The 22,772-nt window shown below is 39.0% G+C and overlaps 1 protein-coding gene across 7 annotated transcripts; it reads right to left on the minus strand.

Annotated features, from left to right (window-relative positions):
- Positions 1-7,352: 7,352 nt before the first annotated feature.
- LOC148025375 (diacylglycerol O-acyltransferase 2-like) lies at positions 7,353-21,084 on the minus strand. 7 transcript variants are annotated; one of them, XM_087692453.1, is made up of 10 exons: positions 20,395-21,084; positions 20,241-20,315; positions 18,760-18,845; positions 10,030-10,139; positions 9,716-9,871; positions 9,468-9,554; positions 9,301-9,398; positions 9,101-9,188; positions 8,913-9,015; positions 7,353-8,778 (listed from the first exon to the last, which is right to left on the minus strand). In XM_087692453.1, the coding sequence occupies exons 1-9, from the start codon at positions 20,559-20,561 to the stop codon at positions 8,914-8,916; spliced, it is 969 nt and encodes a 322-aa protein (XP_087548579.1). In that variant the 5' UTR covers positions 20,562-21,084; the 3' UTR covers positions 7,353-8,778; position 8,913. The 7 variants fall into 7 exon arrangements, with proteins under 7 accessions (XP_087548579.1, XP_087548578.1, XP_087548580.1 ...); XM_087692452.1 differs by having other exon boundaries at positions 7,353-9,015; positions 20,395-21,060; XM_087692454.1 differs by having other exon boundaries at positions 7,353-9,015; positions 10,030-10,136; positions 20,395-21,055.
- Between the last annotated feature and the right edge of the window lie 1,688 nt (positions 21,085-22,772).

Raw genomic sequence — 22,772 nt, forward strand, 5'->3', positions numbered from 1 at the left:
CCCTTCCTTCATGTGAAGATCCATCAATTGTTTCAGCCAATACATTTGAGATGTAGGACTTTGCTTGTCATAAAGGTTCTTAATTTGTGTACAAAGCTCATACACAGTCTAATGTTCCATTACAACATTGTAGTGAACCTCCTTAGAGAGTGATAAAATGATAGTGGACTTGCATAACTCATCTGATTTATCCCAATCCTTAGCTGCAATGTTTATGAGCTTGGCATCCCCATTTTTGAGTGGTCTAACCTACGATTTATGCATTAAAACTTGACATATTTGGGTCTTCTAATAGCTAAAATTAGTCTCGTCTAGTTTCTCAATATTAAAGATAGCATAGTCACGAGAACCAGTAGCCATAATGAGACCAAGGAAGTGCACAGAAGAGCAAAATGGGCTATTGTAATATCCTGCAAATCAGCCCCAAAACCACCATTAAATCACCAGAAACAAGAGGTACTAAAAAAATAGTGAGCTGCCCACAAACTATACTCAAGAAACTATTAAGTATAAGTGATTGCCCTCAAATAAAATGCATAAAACTAAAATGACATGTGGTTGTAATAAATTGTAGCAATATGGCAACAACCAACTGTGAGCAACCAAGAGAGAAGAAGCCAAGAATAATTGGCATTGAAGACTGTCACAACTACAGTGTGTTAGGAGCCATATATACAAAAGGCTTAGATGTCATGCACAGGGTAGATCTCAAGGGTAAATAAAGAGAACTGCCATATATATAACCCATTGAGAAAAAGTTCAATACATAATTGCCAAGCATATAAATACCACTAACAACACCTAACAATCATAAGTAGTAGGTTCAAGCCAAGAGATCAAATCAACCCGCAATAGGGTAATTGTATCCAACAAATATCACGAGAGCATGTGCATGTCATAATGAGTCTCATTGTCTCACTGTAATAAGCTCAAGCTCAATTGCATAAACCAAATGCTTTGTAGTACATCCAAGTGCCAATGTGGCTCAGTACATAAAGCCAAATAGCTCCCACTAAAGCAAAAGTCAAATGCCAAACGAGAAAGCAAAGCTCAGAATATCATGGTGATGACATTAGACACCCAAGATTCCGAGCATACATCCAAAAGCACAAAACCCAATATGTACTTCAAGACTCTAACTGTAGCATCCAAGTAGCATCAAAACACAGGAATGACAACTAATGTCAGAGCATCCAAGCTCCAATCTCAGCTTAAGAGCATGCCATAAACATATCCATAGACATACATGACAACCAAAGTGTTGGTACATCCAATATGTGGTACCCGAGTGTACAAAGCATAATGACAATAATCTTTATCGAACAACTACTTGCTATCCACTGTGAATAGTAGTGATATGACAGTAAAAAATAAGCTAATGAGAGCTCAATCAAAGCCCAAAAGTATCCCAAAACATCCGAGTATCAATGTCAAGCCCCGAGAGCATCACATAGGTAAAGATAAGCTCAATACTTGCTATCCATATGCAGTATACAACTAACTATTGTGAATACATAGTCAATGGCTGAAGTGGAAAGGCTCAAATCAAATCCCGAGCCAATAACCAATCCCGAGGTGCCTAGGGTGATTACCCAAGATCCATCCAAGTTGTAGATGCTAAACGAGAAGTGGGAGAGGTGCCCAAATTGCCAAGAGAAGGTGCTACCTAAACATGTGCAAACATGCCAGTTGATGATGAAGGGGTTGTTTGTGCTCAAGAGGTAAAGTTATGGCTACCAATGAAACCTGTGAACTATAGGTATTCAAATGAAAGTTGAAGCAATGCCAGGTCAAGCTTGAGCTCTTGGAGAAGATGGCTCTGATATCAATTGAAGGGAGTGAGCCCAAAGTGGAAGCATGCGAGCGGAAGCAAAAGCTATGAGGGAAGGAGCAAGACCAAGAGAGAGAGACATACACAGATGTGGAAACTCCAATAGTCACAATGTGTGATTGTCCATCCCTTTATTCAAATGTCACTAAAAGAATAAAGAATGAAGTGACAGTGATGGGTGCCCACCGCACTTGTCATCAATGTAGTAATACACGGATGGCTAGGCGCACAGAGGCCTTTACCCCCAACACTCATGTGGGGTGCCTTTCTCAATCCATCCTCCCACTCGTACTTGGATTACATGTATCTTTCTTTTTTCATCTTCCTGAAGTGTGTCATTTATCATTTTCACTTTATTTCATGGCACTCATTTTACTTCTTGACTACTTTTATCCATTGAACATTTTCCTTCATTACATTTTTCATACTTTTCTTTGCTCCTTCTATCATATCTATCCATGTATGGACTTCCTTGTTCAATCCCTCCATCTCTATTTTTAGCTTAGAGATGGTGGTAGTTTTCCTTGTACTTTCATTTCTTGTTCCTTATGTGCATTTAGCTCTTCTTTTAATTGCAAAATTTATGTCCTACAGGCATCTATAGCTTATTGCATCTCAGTTCTCATCATGTTCAATTCTGATGTTGCTTACATTTGTATTCCCTTTTCCATAGGTGCATTTATTTCTTCATGCATTCTTTTCATCTCTTCTTGCAATTCAACCTCGATCTTCTTGTGGATTTCTTTCACCATTTCTTACCTCATGATTCATAGCTATGCACGAATCATGATTTGCTATGTACATGGATTCATTAATCATTCTTGGGGTCTTTCCAAGCCTCTTTGATCCAAGGGTGAGTGTCCATTCTCGGTCTTTGTGGCCATAAGTTTTATATCTTGTGCTTTTAGGTAGAGTACGGAATATGTCAAGTATGTTACCTCATCCTTACAGGCATCCTCCATGTATGCATTGGCCATAATAGAAGTGGTTACATTATGTGGGTTGTTCATATCCTACATCATATTCAAGTTAGTATTTGAAAAATAAGTTTTTATTCTTGATATTTGTGCTAATGTTTTTTTATTTTTCCAAATATTTTTGCTTCGTAAGTATTTTTCCTTAACTTGTTTCTTATCACATATGGACTAACCCACTTGTTTTATACTAATTCATTTAAGTTGTTCTTTCTATTTGAATAATAAATTAATACTTTATCACCTACTTCAATTTTTTTTATCTATTATGTTCTCATCATAGCATCTTTTTTGTCATGACTATGCTAATTTTAGATTATTGTACATTTTTTAATGCACAAACATTCCCATTAGTAAAATAAAATATACAAGAGTGCTATATACATCATGGTTCTATTCCATCAATCGTAGCTTTTTACAAAACATTTTGAAAATCTTGTGGATCTTCTCTATTTTTCCTAAGAAAGCCAGAAGTTGGGTTCTGGAGTTGTGACATCCTCTACCAAAGAAACTCTCTGGCCAGGATTAAAGACAACCTTGTTTCTACATAGCCATATTTACATAAGAGCTACTGCCCTCATAGTATTTACCGGTAAAGGTCATGGTAGCTTCATCTCTTTGCTTGAGTGGTCTCCAAACAATGCCATCCTCATAGTGATGGACTCATTGAGGTTGGCTCTCTTTATCCAGCTCTTGAGAACTTTCCAAACCAGTCTAATTTTCGGGGCAATCCCAAAATAGGTGGACTACTGTTTCTTCTTAGACATCTTCTCTCAGATTGGGAGCTTGTTGAGAGTTATTCTAGGCTCGCTTTAGTCTCTTCTCAATCCTCAGATCAACTAAGCAAGAATTGGAATGGCTCCTCAGGCTACTTAGTAGGCTTAAGAAGGGTTTCCCTACATCAATGGTCCCACAAGACAACCACATAGCCAAGATTATTATACATACCTAACTTTATTAATGATTGCTTTTCTTTTAATTCCAAATACCAATCTATTGAGTCCTTATATTTATGGTAATTATTGTGGAAATATCGTATCTCTACCATACAATGCTTTGAATGGGCTTACTTTAGTTAAGGCTTGGATGAAGCATCAATGTGGATGTATTACGTAAGGAAGAATTTCATCCCAATTTTACTGAATAGCATCTACATACATGGAAATCATTTGTTTAAGTGTTTTATTTAAAAGTTCTGTTACTCCATTTGTTTGAGGATGTTATAGGGATGCAAACATTGTTTTACTCCTAAACATTGATATACTATCTTAATTACTTTTGATTTTAAATTTGTCCCTTGGTCAAATAATATTATTGAGTTAGCTATACCGTAAAGTAATGGTTTAGCTTCACACTATCTCATTAGATATTCTATAAGTACGATGATATATTTATTTCCCTTGTATGTTTCAAGAAGTGGGCCAATGATATCCCATGCTACTAACTCAAAATGGTATTGTTACTTTATAGGCTGTACTAAACCTAATGGTTTGGTGTTTTATATATTTAACATTCCATACAAGTGTTTAATATTGTGCTATAGATTGTTAAAAGAGTTTCTTCCAATATAAATTTTAAACACTTATGATAACCTAAATGGCCAAACAAAGGATGATCGTGAAAATAATTAGTATATTGATTTTATAATGCTTTAGAGAGGACCATTTTAGGCTCTTTCAAATGTCTACATATGTAATATATTATTGTTAAAGTAGTAATTCTTTTGGATCTTATTAATATGAATGATTTTTTGAATTTCAAGATCTTATTGTTGTAATCTTGCAAGTAATTGAGTATTTGTGGTGAGTTCTTTAATTGTTGTGTTTTGTAGTTGTGTTATCCTAGAAAGTGAGCATGCAACATCATTTTTTGACCCTTTACAATATTTAATCCTAAAATTAAAAAGATAATGGTGAATATTGATTTTATGTTGATTATAGATCGCTAAATAAAATAACACAACATGACATTTATCCAACGTAGAGAATATATGCTCTAATAGATGAACGAAGTCAATGAAAATATTTCACTTCATTAGATTTAGCGGTCCAGGCATTGGCAAATCCTAATAAATAAGGATGATCATTAAAAAATAGCATTTTGTACATTTAACACATCGCATGAATATAAGGTTAAGGCTTTCGTACCTTTAGATGTTCCAAGTTCATTTCAACACTTAGTTGACATATTTTTTGTTCCTCTTGTTGCTAAGAAAGTGCTTTTTGTATATGTATATCATATTATAATACATACTAAGAGTTGGGATGAAGACTTCCAAGTAATAGAGAAATTTTCATCAATATTGGAAAGATATAATCTAAAATTACAACTAAAAAAGTATCGATAGGGCCAAAGCAAGGTCAAATTTCTAGGATTCATAATATCTAATGAAGGAATAAAAATTGATCCAAAAAAAGATAACTACAATAAACACATTTCTCGAACCTAAAAATGTTAAAGAATTACAATGTTTTTTAAAAATTATAAATATCTCAAATGAATTTTTATCAAAATTGGCAAAACTAACTCATTACATAAATTATTTAAAAAGAAAGAAAAATTTGTATGGAAAAATGTATGTAAACAAGCTTTTGCACAGCTTAAAGATTTAATTTCTAAAAATAATGGCCTTGAATTATACTAACTTTAGAAAACCATTGTTTTTAAAAATAGACGCCTTTAATACAACGTATAGAAGCAATATTGTTACAATAAGATAACTTTAATAATTTGTTTCATTAGTCATTCTCTAACTAAATTAGAAACTAATTATTCGACAACAAAAAATAAACTTTTATCTATTATTTAGTCATTACAAAAAGTACACACATATGCTCATGGATCATATGAACTATAGAAGTGGATCATCAACCATTCATAACATTAATCCCCCGTGATACCTACCTCATTCAATCCTTGCAACTCGAGATATGGGATGCAACTACCCTTCAGCTTTTTGACAATTGAATTACCCCACATTCTAACATCTCTTTAATTGCTTGTTCAATTATCACATTTTCTTTTGGTGAATGTCCCCACTACCTCTTTATCTATAGATGTGAAAGTAATCACTATATCAATCAGAGTTGTTAATTCGATTCCTTTCACATTTAATTTTATTATGCAAATAAGTCGTGTTATTAATGTTGAGGAGGCTTGTAAGTGCAAGTGGGACATCTCCATCATCCACTTGCCTAATCATTTCCAAGCACTATCCTAAGGTTTGCAACTATATAGCCCGATTTCTAAGCATGAAGTCCATAATTATTTCTCTTCGATTTTCTACAGTATTTTCCTACATGACCGATTTCTAAGCATGAAGTTCATAATTATCTCTCTTCGATTTTCTACAGTATTTTCCTACATGACCAAACATAAGCATGTCACAATTAAAACACCAAGGGGACCCTTGATTATCTCTTTGTGGTAGTTTTTAAAAAGATTGAACATTCTGGATATCAATACCCATGGGTGTAGGTCTATCTATTTGTTTCTGTAGTCTGAAATCAACCATATTCTCGTCAGAAATGATATTTTCAATTCTTCATGCAATTTATATTGCCTCATGCAAACTTTTTAAGTGGTCTCTAATACATTTTGCTGAGCAAAGTCTTTTATTCATTGTTGTTTTATATTAGACCAACTTAACTTGGTAGACTCTATTTGATATGTATAATACCAAGTGGTTGCAATGCATCTATTATCATCCAAATCTTGTGTGCTTTACAATCATCTTGCCAACCATGATAAGCCACTACATCTCAAAATGACTAATCCATGTAAGCACATCCTTTGTTGGTAGGCTGATAAATGCCTTTGGACATACACAATAGTCCAACAGTGGGTTTTCTATGATTACAGCTTAATTCTACCGATTAGCTAATAATGATAGCAATGCCTAGTTCACACAATTAAAGTTATCTTCTTTGGACATACACAATGGTCCAACAGCGGGTTTTCTATGATTACAGCTTAATTCTACCAATTAGCTAATAATGATAGCAATGCCTAGTTCACACAATTAAAGTTATCTTATTGTTCTTGAAGTTGCAAGGTTGTGTTTACAAACACGACTCTTTGCAACAAATTGCCTCCAAGTTAGATAGCAGGACCTTGTGTTTATCAAGTGTTAAAAAGCAACTAAATAGAAAAAAAATTAACGCAATACGATAAAGGGACCAACAGATTGTCATCAAACAATCCTCCATTATAATTGTTTTTTTCCAAGTGAGTTGCATAAATATTTTTTAATAGTCAAACTATTTATATTATTTAGAGCTAAAAAAAAATATTGACATATTTTGATATTTTTATCAAGTAGCCTTAGTTACAAAGGAAAGGTTCATAAAAGAGAGACAATGAGGGGCCAGAAGAGTGACACTCCATGATGCATTGCTTTAGGGTTTTACAAAATTCAAAATATAAAAAAATTTACATGGCTCAATTGTTTGACTTAAGCTCATCTGTAGTTTTAAAAAATTCATACAATTGTTTGACTCAAGTTATGCTCATCTAAAATTTGAAAAAATTCATATTATATTGTCCACCCAACCGTTAATGACGACATGCAGGCGAGGAGATGCTTCTGTAGTAGTTGACAGTGATATTCAAGAGAAGTATGGGGCTAGAGAGGAGCGACATAGAGGTAAACTCAGCCGATTGAGAGAGAAAACAAGTAAGTAGTCAGACACTTAGCCCGCCGTCTCCCCCAAGAGAGGATGTGAAGTTCTCAAGAATGAGCAGGAGAAATCACACGAATTAGATCTGCCTTCTTTCCATTATCTTGCTCCTTAAATAATACATCATGGTCTGTTGGGCCTTCTTGGCATAAGGCCCACCGTCTCTTTGGAGGTTGTTAGAAGGATGGACGCCCAACGCCCATTAGATGAGTGGCCCATAGCCCCTGATTTGGGGTGGCAGAAAAAAAGAAAAAAGATAAAGAAAAATAAAAAAGAGAGGGAGTAGCAAAAGAGAGAGAGAGAAATTTTGTGTGTGGGGGGAGGGGAAGAGAGAGTGTGTGTGTGTTTGTGTTTGTTCCGGGGGCAGGGGGTAAGGAGAGGGAGAGGGAGAGGGAGATGGAAAGAGAGAGAGAACTGTAAACAATTTTCCCCATATATTGATTGCTATGGGGAATTTTTTACAGTTCCCACTCACTGATACGGAGAAAACTACATGACCTCCCAACTGAGCTGCATGAGACTTTAAACATTGCTATAGATGACCTCCCAACTGAGCTGCATGAGACTAACAAATACTATTATTATAACAAAGACAAATTTAATACAGGAACAAATTGACAAAGCAAATGTGCACTTGCATTTGTTTCCGATTCACAACTACCTGGTTGAAATACTAAAATTTTCATTATGCTTTGCCATTTGTCGGGATCTGCTTCACTTGTCACGTTGGCGAAAACTATCATATATTAACCAAATTTCTTTTGTGAAACAACACAGTCAGTCTACTAGTACTACCAGCAAAACATGGATGAATGTTGAATGCTGACAATCCACCTTGGTGTGAAAATTCAGGATCTAAGAAAGCAAGAGAAAATAAAAACCCACCAACTACAACCAAGAACTCTGGAGTCCCCAGATTATACCCAAATCATCAAAAGGACGACAAAACAGCTTGCACATTCAGAGTGACTAGGCTAGGACATAAACTATAATGCATACTTTGAATAATAAATAATATGTAAGACCAGCACAAACTATCTACACAAGCTTCCGAATCGCTAAATCTGAAAACATTCCCTTCTGAAGTACACCCCAAATGCTTAGCTTCTGAGCAACTCTCTTCTTTTCTCAAGTCTCAAACGCTTAGCATCTCAGCAACTCTCTTTACAAAACAAGCCTAGCTTCACAAAGTTCAATCGCTGAGAAATTCCAATAGGGTCAGACACGAGGAAAATCTGTACACCATAGTTATGGGTTTGGATAGCTACCTCGAATAGCCTTGACATATTTGATCCTGCATGATCTCAGGTACCCCAGTGACAGTCTAAACATTTCAGCTGCCATAGGGCGCAAAGCAAGAACTGCAGATCTTCACATGAGAAGAACAAAATTTGTACAAGCCATCAGTACATTCAACCCCATACCCACCTCAGTACACATACAGTGGAACACGTGTGTATCCTGCATCTGCTTTGTACTTCTCATAAAGTTCCTGGAGGGCAGAGATAAAGCTTGATTGCACTTCAGAAACCTGAAATACAAAAACACCAATAAACATCAAGCATATCATGCGGCTATCATATCAGCCCTTAGTGTTGGAACTTGTGGATATTGACCTCTTCAGCAGACGGGCTTGGATTTTTCTTCACATCAATGGGCTTCCCAACAATAACGTGCATCGGACGACAAAAAGGTATAGGGGACCTGCACAATTGATATCATCATTTACTATGACAGTTTCATACTACTATATAAACTAATAGTAGTACGTCACTGGAACAGGCCAATGAGGGAGCTGATATTATGCAAATCATACCCAAACATTCCCCAAAACATAAGTGGCACAAAGCGAAGCAGTCGACAGATCTGATTGTATACCCTGCCCTTGGGTTTCCACCACTTGTAAACATGGGTCTGAGAGAAAAACAGTAGAGTCATTTGGAGGTAACCTTAAATATACTGACAACATTCCGAAAAGATTACCTGCCCAAATATAAAACAAGGCACTAAAGGAGCTCCTGTCTCAATTGCTACACGTATGAAACCAACTCTCTGCTTCAGATAAGCTACCTGCATAAGCAAACCAATTCATGTTGGTCAGCACGATTTCTAGATACCATGAACATGTTTGGGTCAGAGCAGACAAACTGGTTTGTTTCTGAAGCAAAAACCACAGCGATTCTCACAGCCAAGACAATTCCAAGCCTGAGAAAGAGCAATTTTGGGAGTACCTCACGGTCATGTTCCATAAAGAGCATCTCTCTAACACCTCCAGGAATCAGAACACAGCTACAACCGTCTTTTAATAAATCGCAAAGAACCTTTCTTGAAGCAGACACTAGTCCCAACCAAGTCCATATGTGTCTTAAAATAGGAGTCCTAAAAACCTGAGAAAAAACCACCAGAATTGCACATGTGATCAGACATAGAAAAGGTGACCACAACAATACCATGGCACATTGAATTCTAAACTGACAGTTCAGAGATATTCAGCCATGCTGAAGCTGTCTAGTGCTGTCTTTTCTCTGAGCCTCTTTAAGCTTACCGCACTGCTTGCCAGACCCTTCATTCTTCGTAATGGCAAATATCCCATCTGATGGCACAGCACCACAATGCCCATTGGTATAACAGAATGAGGCTCTACAGCAAAAACTGCTAAGAACCAAATCCGCACATTACTGAAAATATCTTTATTTTCCCTAAAAGTTTTTTAAGTCAGGCAAAAGCAAATGCACCAAGCATATCTTATACATTCAAACCATAATTTTTACATACAATTTTCCATAAGCATTTGCATCTGCAAGTATGGAAAAGGTTCCACTGGCTGACCCTAGAGGACCCTGAAATTTTTTATTCTTCTAAGGAACAAATTGTAGTTGTAGGTAATCAATCAACAAGTTCTACACCTTAGGCATTCCAGGAATACAAGTTCAACAAAAAAATAGATAACTATTGTCTATAAGGAAAATTCTAATCTAGAAAATACTTCCAACTTCCAAAATCTAAGCTGAAATCTTTAGACAAGAAAGAAATGAAACTGCACACTTAAAATTTAAAAAGCTTTCTGCCTTCAAAATGTAGATTATCCATTCAAGACAGCTGTTTCCCAACACACATCTCCTTCCTTTTAACCTCCCTTATCCTCTTCGCCTGGAAAGATTTTGCAGAAGTGAACTTATCATCATTGTCATCACCATGACCATCAGCTGCTGCTGCTGCACTTAAAATTATGTAGAATTTCAGCACTCAAGCTTGTGATTGCAGACCCTCATCCCACCCAGAAAGGGAGTTTCTCCACTGACTCTTGTAGTTCTTGCAAAGTGATTCGGCTGTGTATAGGGAAAACAAGGTGTGCTAATAGCAGTGAGTTTCTCTCCCACCAATTTGCCGAGTTGCATTCATAAGCATGGCAATCCAACACTAATTCACCTCAACCAATTCCCCATCCCAAAATGAAATGTTTGAGCGCAAACCAAACCATGATGAACATGGCACTTTATATGCTCTTTGCAACTAAATTGCCCGACTGCCTATGGTCAAATTTTTAACACCTCTATGTACCTTATAAACTGCAACAATCCCTAAAAAGAGCCCTTCGAGGCACTTTATGGCACCCATCTTCCTATTTCCCACCTTTGAGTCTTCCAAAGTCATGCGTACATGCACATACCACATGGCAAAAGAGATAAGCCCAAGCCCAAATCTGAGATTCTCATTCTTGGGTGATATTACTCTTAAGTCAAAGGCATATCGCTTGTTCGATCATTGGACAAACAAGATCTTGTTCTTTTTACATTCCTGAGCCTATCAATAATGATACTACCTCCCCTATGCCTCCTAACCGAATGTTACAACTTGCTCTTAACCCGGCCACAGAGACTTCTACTCCTAAACCATCTCCTCAAGACCTATTACCTTGTTGATAGCAGCAAACCATGCAAGATTCAAGGGTTATTCCACTAAACTCCATCCAAGATGGTCCTAGAAGATCTCCTAGGATCAAACCTTCATCTTTCTATGTGTTTGTCGTTCTCACAAATTATGTAGCCTGTTTTTAGCCATACAGGTGATAGAAAGCACTCAAGCATTGCCATAGGGTTTCATACATGAGGCTTGAGTAGGCTCACATGAAATAATTATGGATTTTAAGATAGGGTGGCAGTTTAAGCTTGTAGACTTGATTTTCCATGACCTTGATCACCTCATAAGATTCACAATACCTTGGACTAAGCTTCTTGTACTTTCCTAGGGACATTGAACTCTTTTTGGGTCTCACCCTTAGGAAAACCAAGTCACATTCCTTGAATGTTCGTATAAACCTTTCAAGATCAGCATAGGACTTTTCCCAAGCTTGGGTAGCTTTAATGTAATGTTGGATAGCTTGCATCTATTGGCCCATCTCTTCAAGCATGGCCTTGGATGCTTCCACCTTAAGAATGGGATCCAACAAATTTAGAGGTGTACGGCATTCTTGCCCATAGGAGGCTTGAAGCCGCAACATCTTGATTGTCTATTGGCAAGCAATATTGTGAGAGAATTCTACAAGAGGTAGATGCTCAATCCACCATCTCGATTCTCACCCACAATAAGACCTTACTTTGATCTTTCAATGTGTTTCTTGTTTTGACAAATTATATAACCTATTCTAAACCGTACACGTGACAAGAAGTAATCAAGCATTGCAACTGCCATCTCATCATAGAAAAGGAGCTTGAAAGTATTGACCATAGTGGTGTGACAGTATGCAACGGAAGAGAAACACGAACATAAAGAGAAGCAAAGAGAGAGATAGAGAGGAAGCAAAACATGAATGAAGAATATTGCATTAGTTGAAGAAGAATGGTGATACAATGGGAATGGACTAATTCATCCCTGCACACAGCCCCAAAATGTTAGTGAGGGCACAAGATTAGGTTGATGACGAAAGCAGCACCAAGCATGGAGAGTCGGACTGTCAGAGTGTGCATTTGCAGATAGAAGACTAAAGGCTAGAGAGAGTGTGTATCTGCCAAGTGGGGGGTGCAGCTGTAAATAGCCAAAACACCAAAAAACTGGCCAACCTGCTCCTGAAGGGAGCATAAGTGCTGGCTGACCAGCAATAAATGCTGGTCACTGAAGAAAAAGAGTTTGGATGTCCATCACGGTTGGCTATTTTATCAAATGGATGCTAAAAGTACTTTTTTGAATGGATATTTGGACAAGGAAGTCTAAATGGCTCAAGCACAGCCCTCTCTGTTCCAAGCCATGAGGACAAAGTCTTCTATTTGTGAAAAGCGCTTTATGGGCTCAAGAAGGGTCCACATTCATGATACCATAAGATGGACCAGTTTCTTAAAGAACATTCTTTCTATCCCTCCCCCTATGATACGAAACTCTACATTCATCACTCTTCAAAGGGGGTGTGCAAAAAATTATAATGCATTTTGACCTAAATTTTCAGTCTAGGGTGTATAACATCCTTGGAGCTGCTCTGAACATCCCCAACACCTCTCTCAACTCATGTATGGCCCTTTCTACAAGCCATAGGGATTCGGGGCCCAATTGTATTGTATCATTCTCATTTCTCTAGACCCTCTTCTTCATTGAGCAATCATTGTATTGTGTCTGTGTTGTACCTTCTATGAACAAAGCAACAGCAACAATGTCCACAGCTGATCGATGACAATGGCCAGGCATTTGACCTTCTACACAATTCCACAAATCATCCTATAAAAGGGCTTTCATCCACTTCCAATGCATGTAATGCAAGCGTACCCACACTTTCTCATGTGTTCGAAGCAAGGATCAGGATTTGGAGCAAGTATTCACCAAGCACTCAGCTAAAGAGGTAAGTTTCAACAAGCATTTAAGAATAGTGATTGGACCACAATGTACATGTGAATTTCAATGAATGCTGATCTCCACTCAGACATAGACACTAAAAGAAAACTAATATGGAATGAAGCACTAAAACATTACAAAATTTGAAGGCATGGTGAAACCGCCTTCGGTAATATTAACTTGCAAAGCATAATGAACTAATCTGAATCGGCAAACAAATTATTCACAACTATCAAGCTAGAATGCTCCCATACTCCAAAATTGACATATCGGCCCAAACTTTGCTTACATGAAAACACCCTCTTAAACTAAAGACTTAAAAGCCTTATAAGCTAAGGCTTAATTTTACCAAAAGCCCCCAGCCGCCATGCCTAAAATGCAACAAATATGAGAGAGGGGGACTGGCCTCCATCCCAAAATAACCTCCTCCCCTTGTATAACAGCCATAACAAAATGTAAGGGCTTTTTAGGTATACCATGAGGTTACCTATGGATGCACCTACTAGGGAGTAGTACTCACGCAAGCTTTGCTTGGGTTGTGCTTTTACATGTGATTCACTAAACTTAGTGTGAACCCTCACATGTGCGGCATCATGAGGGTGTAGTCCTAAGATGTGCCTCAATGTTGTATCTTTCGATATGATGAATATAAAGATTCCATATTGGTATATCTTGTATGCCTTTCCACTGTGCCATTTTTGTGCCTTATGGCAAGTCATGACTTGAAGTTCTGTGAAGATCTGTAACACTTGGCAAAGCAAGCCTAGCGTGAAGCAAACTAGCTCAAGAGGGGAGCAAGCTCACAGCCACAGAGAAGATCATAGCACAACACAGCGCAACGCGGCATGACACAGCATGATGCCCCACATCACAACGCCCCCCCAAACAAAGTCGTAATGTGGGGCATTATAGTGCAAACAAAGTCGAGAGAAAGCCATGGCGTGATAGGGTCATGCAGCATACCATTCAAATAAGTCATTTTCGAGGTATTATGGTCGTTTCCACATTACTAGGAAGGTAATTGGAGTATCCTATGAGCTAGATTTACCTTTGGAAATAGAGTTCACCCTATCTTTCACATCAGTCATTTGAAAGAACGATTGGAACAAGGTGAACTAATCGTTCCGATTGAGAAAATCTTATAGCTCGAGAACATTGCTCAACATATTCCACTTGAAACCAAATTGGTTCAAGACCTTAGGACTCAACGATCCCATCAAACCATTTATCCCAAGTATTTGGTCAAGTGGAAAAACTGCCCGAAGGTGAAGGCTACATGGAAGTCAATATATTTATCGAAGAGTCATTTTCCCCACTTCGTTCCTAAGGATATTGTTAAGGACAATAATCATTCACTTGGGGGCGAAGTATTATATGCTTGGATATCTGGATGGGCGAATGCACTAAGGGCGCTTCGAGGTTAGGGCAGCTAAGTCCTATTTATAGGACTCAAGGCTCTATCGTACACATTCATTGTTGTGTGATCACTACTCTTAAACTCTATGCCCATTGACCAACACACCCATAGACTAGATAGTGTGGGCTGGTGGTATGGGATGCCAACCCTTGGGATGTGGTTGTGACCCAAAGTGCTACTAGCTTCTAAGCTCAGGGTAAGCTTGTTCGGCTCTATGGCCAGGAGGAGAGTCTAATGTCCAGTCTCTTATATTTGTGGAAACAATTTGTGTCATGTCTTGTGTGCAAGTTGGATCCTAGGGAAGGCATTTCAGATCTCAAGTCCCATTCAATTGGGCAATCCAAAAGAAGATATCCATCACCTTTGTGATCCGAGTAGCTTCTTGGGCAGTCCAAAGCGACACCCTTGGCCCAATGCCTTGGTCACTTTGGGGTGGGTAATTTTGGGTCAGGGCTGAGGCCTCGCTTCACTAATCTTTGATCTCCCTTGGGCTTGTGAGGGGGTGTTGTGCCACCAAAACCTGCCTTTACATTCTTTCATTTATTTGGCATTTTCAGCTCATTGAATTGTCCCCAAAAAGATGCTTGTGCCATTTGTACAACACTCTAAACGATTGCATGATACATGAGACAACTTCTAGCTCCAATTGTGTTAATAAAAGGGACTTGGTGTGCACACCACTCTTTGTTCCTTGGTCTGCCCTTTGCATCCAAAGTTGCATCATCACCCTTACCCACGTCTTCTACTAGTCTGCTGCTGTTCGGAGGCAACTTATTTCAGGTGCCACAACCTGGTAACCAGCATCCTCAGCACCATCCACATCAACTGACCTGTCCACCTACTGGTTCTACCTCCTCCACAGCTAGGCGATCTAATTTGTTGCTGTTTCCACCTGTTTCCAGCCAAGCAACATCAGCGACACCTGCCTTTTCAGTCATTCTGCCTGCGTTTTGACTAGCCACAGTTGCAATTTCAATCTCTCACCCCAGGCTGATCTGCATTTTGCATCTACAGAAGGTCATTGATAACTTTTACAGCATTATGTGTGAGATTCCGGTCATCTTCTGCCCTAACTGGCCCTCAGCTGCTGCATGACATCACCTTTAGCTTGAGTCAGCTCCATCTTGAATCTTCTTGGTAGCTCTGCTGCACTCAGGATCCATAGACAGAAAGTCAATCTCTGGCAACTCTCCCTCAGCCGGCTCCCACAAGAGTCAATGGTTGTTGGACATCTTCCTGCTTGAGCATCATACTATATCTTCTTTCTTCATTCATCAATCAGCATTCATTCATTCATCAAATTCTGCTCTTTTCCCTATTTTTGCATTTAGTATTTTTGTCTTAGTTATTGCCTTTTAGATGTAATCATGCATTTGGTGTTTTCTCAATTCAAACCCTAGCATATCTTCACAATGGATTCAAGAGAGAAGATGAAGTGCTAGTAAAAGCCTCAACATATAAGAACCACCCAAGCAAGCTACCAAGATCTCCTCAGAACATAGGGACAAGAGAGCAAATATGACTCAAACATATATAGTAGCAATATGAATCAAGCATACAGAGTAGTGTGAGACAACATAAAATGTGTGCACCAAGAAGAGGTGCCTTCATAAAGATAAGACAAACAAGAAAAGGTGAGCCAAATAAGCCAAAACCTAAAGTAGCGCTTTCAAAATGTGGAAAAGTGGTAAGGGTTGTTCACACTAGCCCGCACCAAAACCTATTTGATGTTTACTTACAAGCACATTACTTGCCATTCTAATTTTCAACATCTTGAGTAAGCTCTTGCATATGAAAAATCGGCCCTACAATCCTTGATTGTTTTCTTAAGTGGGATGAAATAAGCCTATGTGTCAAGACTTAACTACAATAATCAATATAACATTGTTTCCCCATGTGATACTAAGATCCATAGTTGTCCCTTACAATGATTGTAAGGTACAACCAATGGTTGTAACACTCTTAATATGTTTCTCAATCATACTTTGCATTCTAAGAAGCAAACCATTACGCATCATTTCTCAAAGCACACCAATGCAAATACTGCACATGGTTCGTGGTAGTATATATACCTGCTCTCTGTATAACCAAGCTACCAAACCTCAGGTATACTGAAGCCAAAACCCAATTTTCAAAGAAGCCACTACTAAGGTCGAGTGCAATTGAGCAAACAACCATGCTTGCATCAGTTAAGTAAGTACCATGGCTCATGCATCAATGAGTAAATTCAATTAACTAATATTAATAGATCCACCTTATGATTATTAAATCCCTAGTTGGCAAATTAACAGTAAGAGATTAAAAGATACACAGCACTATATCAATGAATTTCCCACAACACACCTCCATACTTTGTGTTAGTTTTCAAATATAAAGATTTGCCCAAAGCTTGTTTGTGTCAGTTTAGGCTTTCAAGGAATTCTTAAGCAAAAACCTCAAAGAGGTCAAATAAAAATAAATGGAAATCAATTGTTACGTTTTGAATTCACTAATAATTTATGTACTTTTAAACAGATGCTTTACTTGCGCACAACAAACACCATTGAGTGCCTACCCATGCAACTGTTGTAGCAATTTATGGCCCAACATCAACTCACAAACTAAATCATTTTTCTGCCATACTTGCCCAACTAATTCTTCTTGCTTCCCCAAGCCAACTGCAACTCTAAAAGCTAGCGGCTGCAAAATATTTTGCAACAACAAGGGTCCCAAAGCTTTGCACCAGCCTATTCTGAAAGGTATCCCTTCATCTTTGTGACTTTGCCTAATCATCTATAACCTTGAGCAATAAAGAAGATAGAGACAACCAATTACAGGCAGTCTGTATCAGAACCATTAAACCCCAATATAGATCACTATTTTAAAATTTTCATCAATTCCCTACCCAGTGCTACTACTTGTACTCCTGATTTATTTCCTTCAAATGCTCTCTTGTGATTTGTTAGCATTGCCCGTAGGGGTATGTTATAATAATGTGGGGGATCCCGTATTTTTTGAGAGGTAAATTACCCTCTCTTTTTCTCCAACACAAGACAAAGCTTAGCGCACGATGTCTACTCTTGTTTACTTCAGATATTCTCTAGTTAGGTGATAGTTTACATACTAAGCTCCGACACCTTAAAACTAAGACAAGGATCTAAGAGCTAACACATAATGCTATAGCATAATAATCCTATGAAACCAAGTAAACCCTTAAAATCATGAAAATATTCCATATGCAAAACCCATGGAATGTGAATCTGAAAAGCCAGACACATAGGTAGAATGAGCCCAGGCATTACTAGCGTCATTCACTGCAGTCATTGAAAGGATGCAGATTGGAATTCATGGCACACAAAGCGCCAGCACCAAACATTTTGTAGCAACAAATGTAAGCTATCTCCTACCAATAGGTACATGGCTATCAACTCTTCATGATGCCCAAGAACACAACCATGATGCAAACCAAGCTGGCATGTGTACTACAAAAAGCAAAACCATGTTGCTTGCAGTAAAAGATTAATTCCCTGAATGCATCACACCACTATATAGTAAATGCTCATGCACAAGCTGAAACACAAAATATATCAATCCCTTGCTAAAGTGTCGAATACGAATTATCAATCCATTGCTAAAGTGATTTTTTCTTTTATGTCTGCAATAGCCTTTAATAAACATTACAGATCACATTTAAGTGAACCTTATCACTTGAATTTCCTACTCGCACACTTCAGCTTCACAAACAAGCTGCTCTTGAAGCCAGATTATCTTGATCAACTTCGAGCAGATTAAATGCAATGACTAGTACCCCAATCCTGCTACCCATAAATCATATATGTAACATATCAGAAGCATACAAAATAGCAAAAACTGTCACCCATACTTTTGGTACCTAACAATTAAAATCTGAGATGCATGCTGCTTGTCTACCTGTGTTGGCAGAATTCCTCTCCCCCAGAGTAATATTAACTACTGTTACAATGCTATTGAGAACAGCCACAATGGAGAAATGACATAAAACTGAGAACAGAAGCAGCATAATGCCAAATAAAATATTACGATAGGCTCGCTCAGGGTCCAAAGCTTCTATGTCCTCTATTATTGTAGTAATTGGAAAATGACCAGGCCCATGTTTGCATACGAAGCTGCATCACCATATATATGGAGTTAAGCTGTGACATTAAAGTGTTACAAAACAGGAAACAAATAACAAATGATTGTTTGCCAGAGTTCATGCCTTCTAACAGAAGGCAAATGACAAATCAGACTTGTTGACTTCTGAGACAGCTTTATCATACTGCATGTACAATGAGAGGCTACTCTAATGAGATGCATCTATGCAAGGACAATAGGATAAGAATGAACTGTGGATTGTTTCCTTCATATTAGAGCTATAAGCAAAAGGAGTGATAGAAACAAGTCTCCAATGAACCTTTCCCATATTTGACTCATTGATGTTCTACCCTTGAAGCAGCAGAGGATTAATACTGCAAAATGAGGAACCATTGACAAAATACAAGTTCATCAACTAATCAAGCATGCAATAAAAAGACACGCAGCCAAACCCTGCTTCCAGCAAAATGTTCTATTATTTGATCTTCCAAAAGCCTGATCATCAGTTAATGTAAGTGCTTCCTTTTGGCAGGCCAAAAGACACAGTGCCTTCCAAAACTTATCCAACTTAAGTCACAATTGGTTTGTTTAGCAAATAGGTTGCCAAAACTGTCTGCAAAACACCCACATTGCTACCTATTAACAGACCAGTACACAAGTACACCTGCCAGCGAAAGTTTGAACTAATGTGGGCAATCCATCTGATCTATATTTTTCTGTCAAATTAGCAGCTCAATATACTCTTGAGCCCATCTTCACTCAGTCTATAGCACTTCAATTCTTTTTAATCATGATATTGTAATATGTTACAGCAGATTTACAAGCATCAAGAAAAAACTGAGTACCTAAGTTACAAGCTTTGCTATATTGTAATATGTTACAGCAGATTTAAGCATCAAGAAAAGACTGAGTATCTAAGTTACAAGCTTTGCGATATTGTAATATGTTACAGCAGATTTACAAGCATCAAGAAAAAACTGAATACCTAAGTTACAAGCTTTGTCATAGACAATACAAATTCCTCTACAGTTTTACACTTGCATCTACATGCCTCCATTAAAACTGTTTATAATCTCAACAAGGACAATGGCAATTGATAAAGTTCAATACTTGTTCAAATGTCTCAGAAAAAGCCATCTGCTATAATGCCATCGTTTCACTTGGTACGCAGAAGGCACGCCATCCACGATAATGGCATAATTGCACTTGGTAGTTACCAAACCTATTATTCAAACTCACAAAAACGTTGACTATCACTTAAACTCCGAAACCAAATCCGTTTACCTGTATCTGGCTTCATTAAAATGAACTACATGATCAGAAGGTTCATTGAAATCAAATACTAAAATTGCATTAGATCTATTCTTGCAAATAGAAGTGCGTGGAGCCATAAATTGAGAGAAAAGGTATGTGGATGGAGAAAATACTTTGCTACTTGTGTGGCAACAACACTCTTCTCATATAGAGGAGCAACCATAAGTGCAATCATGACTGCTGCCAACCTACAGAAACATGGACGTGAGCTGTGAGCTGCACAGAAGCAGCTTGAAGATCCTAATTTGGAAAAGCAATGCAACTTACGTGCAGCTCCATCGATATGGGAACACAAACAGTACAAGGATGACGAGTAGGACCGTCAAATGGATGGGACTAAGCCACAAAATAACCGCCAAGGTGCTCTTGCACCTGCTGGTCTCGGAGGCATGTATAATGGTTGGCCGGGCTTCTTCCTTCGTGTCACCGGCCATTGCAACCAAGGAAATCTAGAAGGCAGAATTAATCATCTATACTGGAATTCTACCTCCCGATCCGAAAAACGATGCCCGGTTGTCTAAGCTTAATGCGGTGTAAATTGCGAAGCCATGAGCTTGTAACGGCTTCTGGACAGAAAGAAAGGCAGTAAGCCTAAGCTTGTTGCTGCTGTGGCACCTGGCACGCCATACGCCGTTCAAAGCTTAAATTCTGCTATCTGGTTATGGCAGAAGCGAGGAGGTCCGGGATGTACATGGTGTTCTCATGCGAATGCAGGAAATGGAAGTGCGAGGCGAGCACGTTGCGAGAGCTCTCTCTCTCTCTCACAACAGGTCATGGCTAGATTATGCATACGCCGGTCCAGTAATCCGGGGGAGAGAGAGAGCGCGCGTACTTCCCTTTCTCGTCCGGTAGGAAAAAACAAAAGCGATCGACGCCGATAAAAAAGGTATCGCGAAGAAGACGAGAACTCTCGTCGCACTTCGCACAAACGAGGTAATGTCTTTCCGAAAAGGCCAACATGGTAAGTTTCTTCGGTGGACACTGGGCACGTTTTTGATGTGGCGCATGACGTTAATACTCGCTAGTAGCCCCGTCATCCTATGCATGACGGCCAGGTACATTGGCTCATTAAGAAACGCAATTTCACCAGATGGCCATGATCATGCATAAGACGAACGTTATCTTTTAGGGGGTAAAAAAAAGGTTGCACCAACAACTCTCTAATAGCTGTCGTTGACGCCTCTTCCCTGCACTGCCGCTGTATTAACCTGCCAGTGCTCACTGCGTTCCAACCCATGTCTGCTCTCTACCTTTCTGGCTGCAAGTCGCTGCTGCTCTTCTTTCTTGCTGCATACCCTGGTGCTCGTATATGTACATGTTCCCTGCTCGTCCTGCTCGCTGCGTATCTCCTGCTACCCCAGACCTCTCAATCTCTGCTCCTACTCCTGCTGCCGTTGTACTCTGCTCCTGCTGTTGCTGTTGCCCCAAACAAGTATACCTATACCCTGCTCCTACTGCTGTTGTACTCGCCCCTGCCTGCTGCCACTGCCCCAGACCTGTCAATTCCTTCAGCTCATCATGGTGCACCACCTTCGACCTACATATCCTAAGTGCTCTTCGCAGTTCCCAGCTTGCAACCTCGATCGACCGCGAGTTCGAGGTCCTGCACATGCTGCAGTTCTTGCAAAATCTTCATACAGAGGACAGCTCGGGCTCTTCTGCTTTGGGGCCTTTGGGTTTTTCTTCTTCATTTACCCAACGTTGGTACAAGCGTCAATGTGGTCACGAACCTTGCTGTGCAAACGGTGGGTTTTCCCAAGGTAGCACATGTTCTGCCTCCGTGTCCAATAGTCCGTATGGATTCGTGAGCTAGATGTGCACGATGACCTCTCTCACAAAAGACTTGGATTTGACTGTGCAATTGCATCCACATCGGCCTATAGAGAAGATGTGCACGATGACCTCTGTCACAAAAGACTTAGATATGACTATGCAGCCTTCTAGCTCTCCTTGCACCGATTGCATCCACATCGGCCTAGAGAAGGAGATGGTGATTATGCTTGTGCTCCGATCAATCCAAAAAGAGTGCTGAAATATGCCTGGTACAACTTGTGCACACTGACTCCACCCACCACATTGCCTATGCATCTTGTATTAGTGAGTCTATAGTCCACAAATATTGCCACATTGTTGTCGACACTTTGCCCAAAAAGCTAAGATCAACCCACACATGTTTCCACAAGGGAACGTCTTAGTAACATCATCCGCCAACTTCCAAACGATCATATTGTTTCCAAATGTGTGTGGCACTACCGATGGCGCACACATAAAACTCATTTGGAAGCGTGACATGGAACACATTCTAACACAATGTTGGTGATGGCACCATTTTCACTCAATGCTTCAATAGTCAATCTGTGATCCACAAAAGCACATATGGGATGTTTGTGTGATGGGACAAGGTGGAACCAGCAATGCTACACATTGAAAGGCATCATCCATTTACAGATGCTTCAAGGAGAAGCTCATTCTCAAGAGCCAGCCATCTTCCTTCCTAGTGTCAATGTGCTACCTTACCTACTTTGCAGATTGGGGCTACGGAGCTTATAGCCACTTAATTGCACAGGTTATGTGAGGGTTGCAAAGCTTATGATTGGAGCATGCAAGTATATACAAGGCTTAAAAAATGGTCTGAATAGTGGGAA

Source organism: Lygodium microphyllum, chromosome 14 (assembly GCF_053477565.2).
Source record: "Lygodium microphyllum isolate KBCC chromosome 14, Lygodium_microphyllum_v1.1.10, whole genome shotgun sequence".
In the NCBI taxonomy this organism is placed as follows: domain Eukaryota; kingdom Viridiplantae; phylum Streptophyta; class Polypodiopsida; order Schizaeales; family Lygodiaceae; genus Lygodium; species Lygodium microphyllum.

Excerpts from the sequence above, each read along its gene's own strand:
- LOC148025375 (XM_087692453.1), bottom strand. The coding sequence starts at position 20,561 with ATGGCCGGTGACACGAAGGAAGAAGCCCGGCCAACCATTATACATGCC. Across the intron at positions 20,316-20,394 it reads CCATATCGATGGAGCTGCAC|GTTGGCAGCAGTCATGATTG; the intron begins GTAAGTTGCATT and ends ATGTTTCTGTAG. Across the intron at positions 10,140-18,759 it reads GGACCCTGAGCGAGCCTATC|CAGTTTTTGCTGTAGAGCCT; the intron begins GTAATATTTTAT and ends TTTGGTTCTTAG.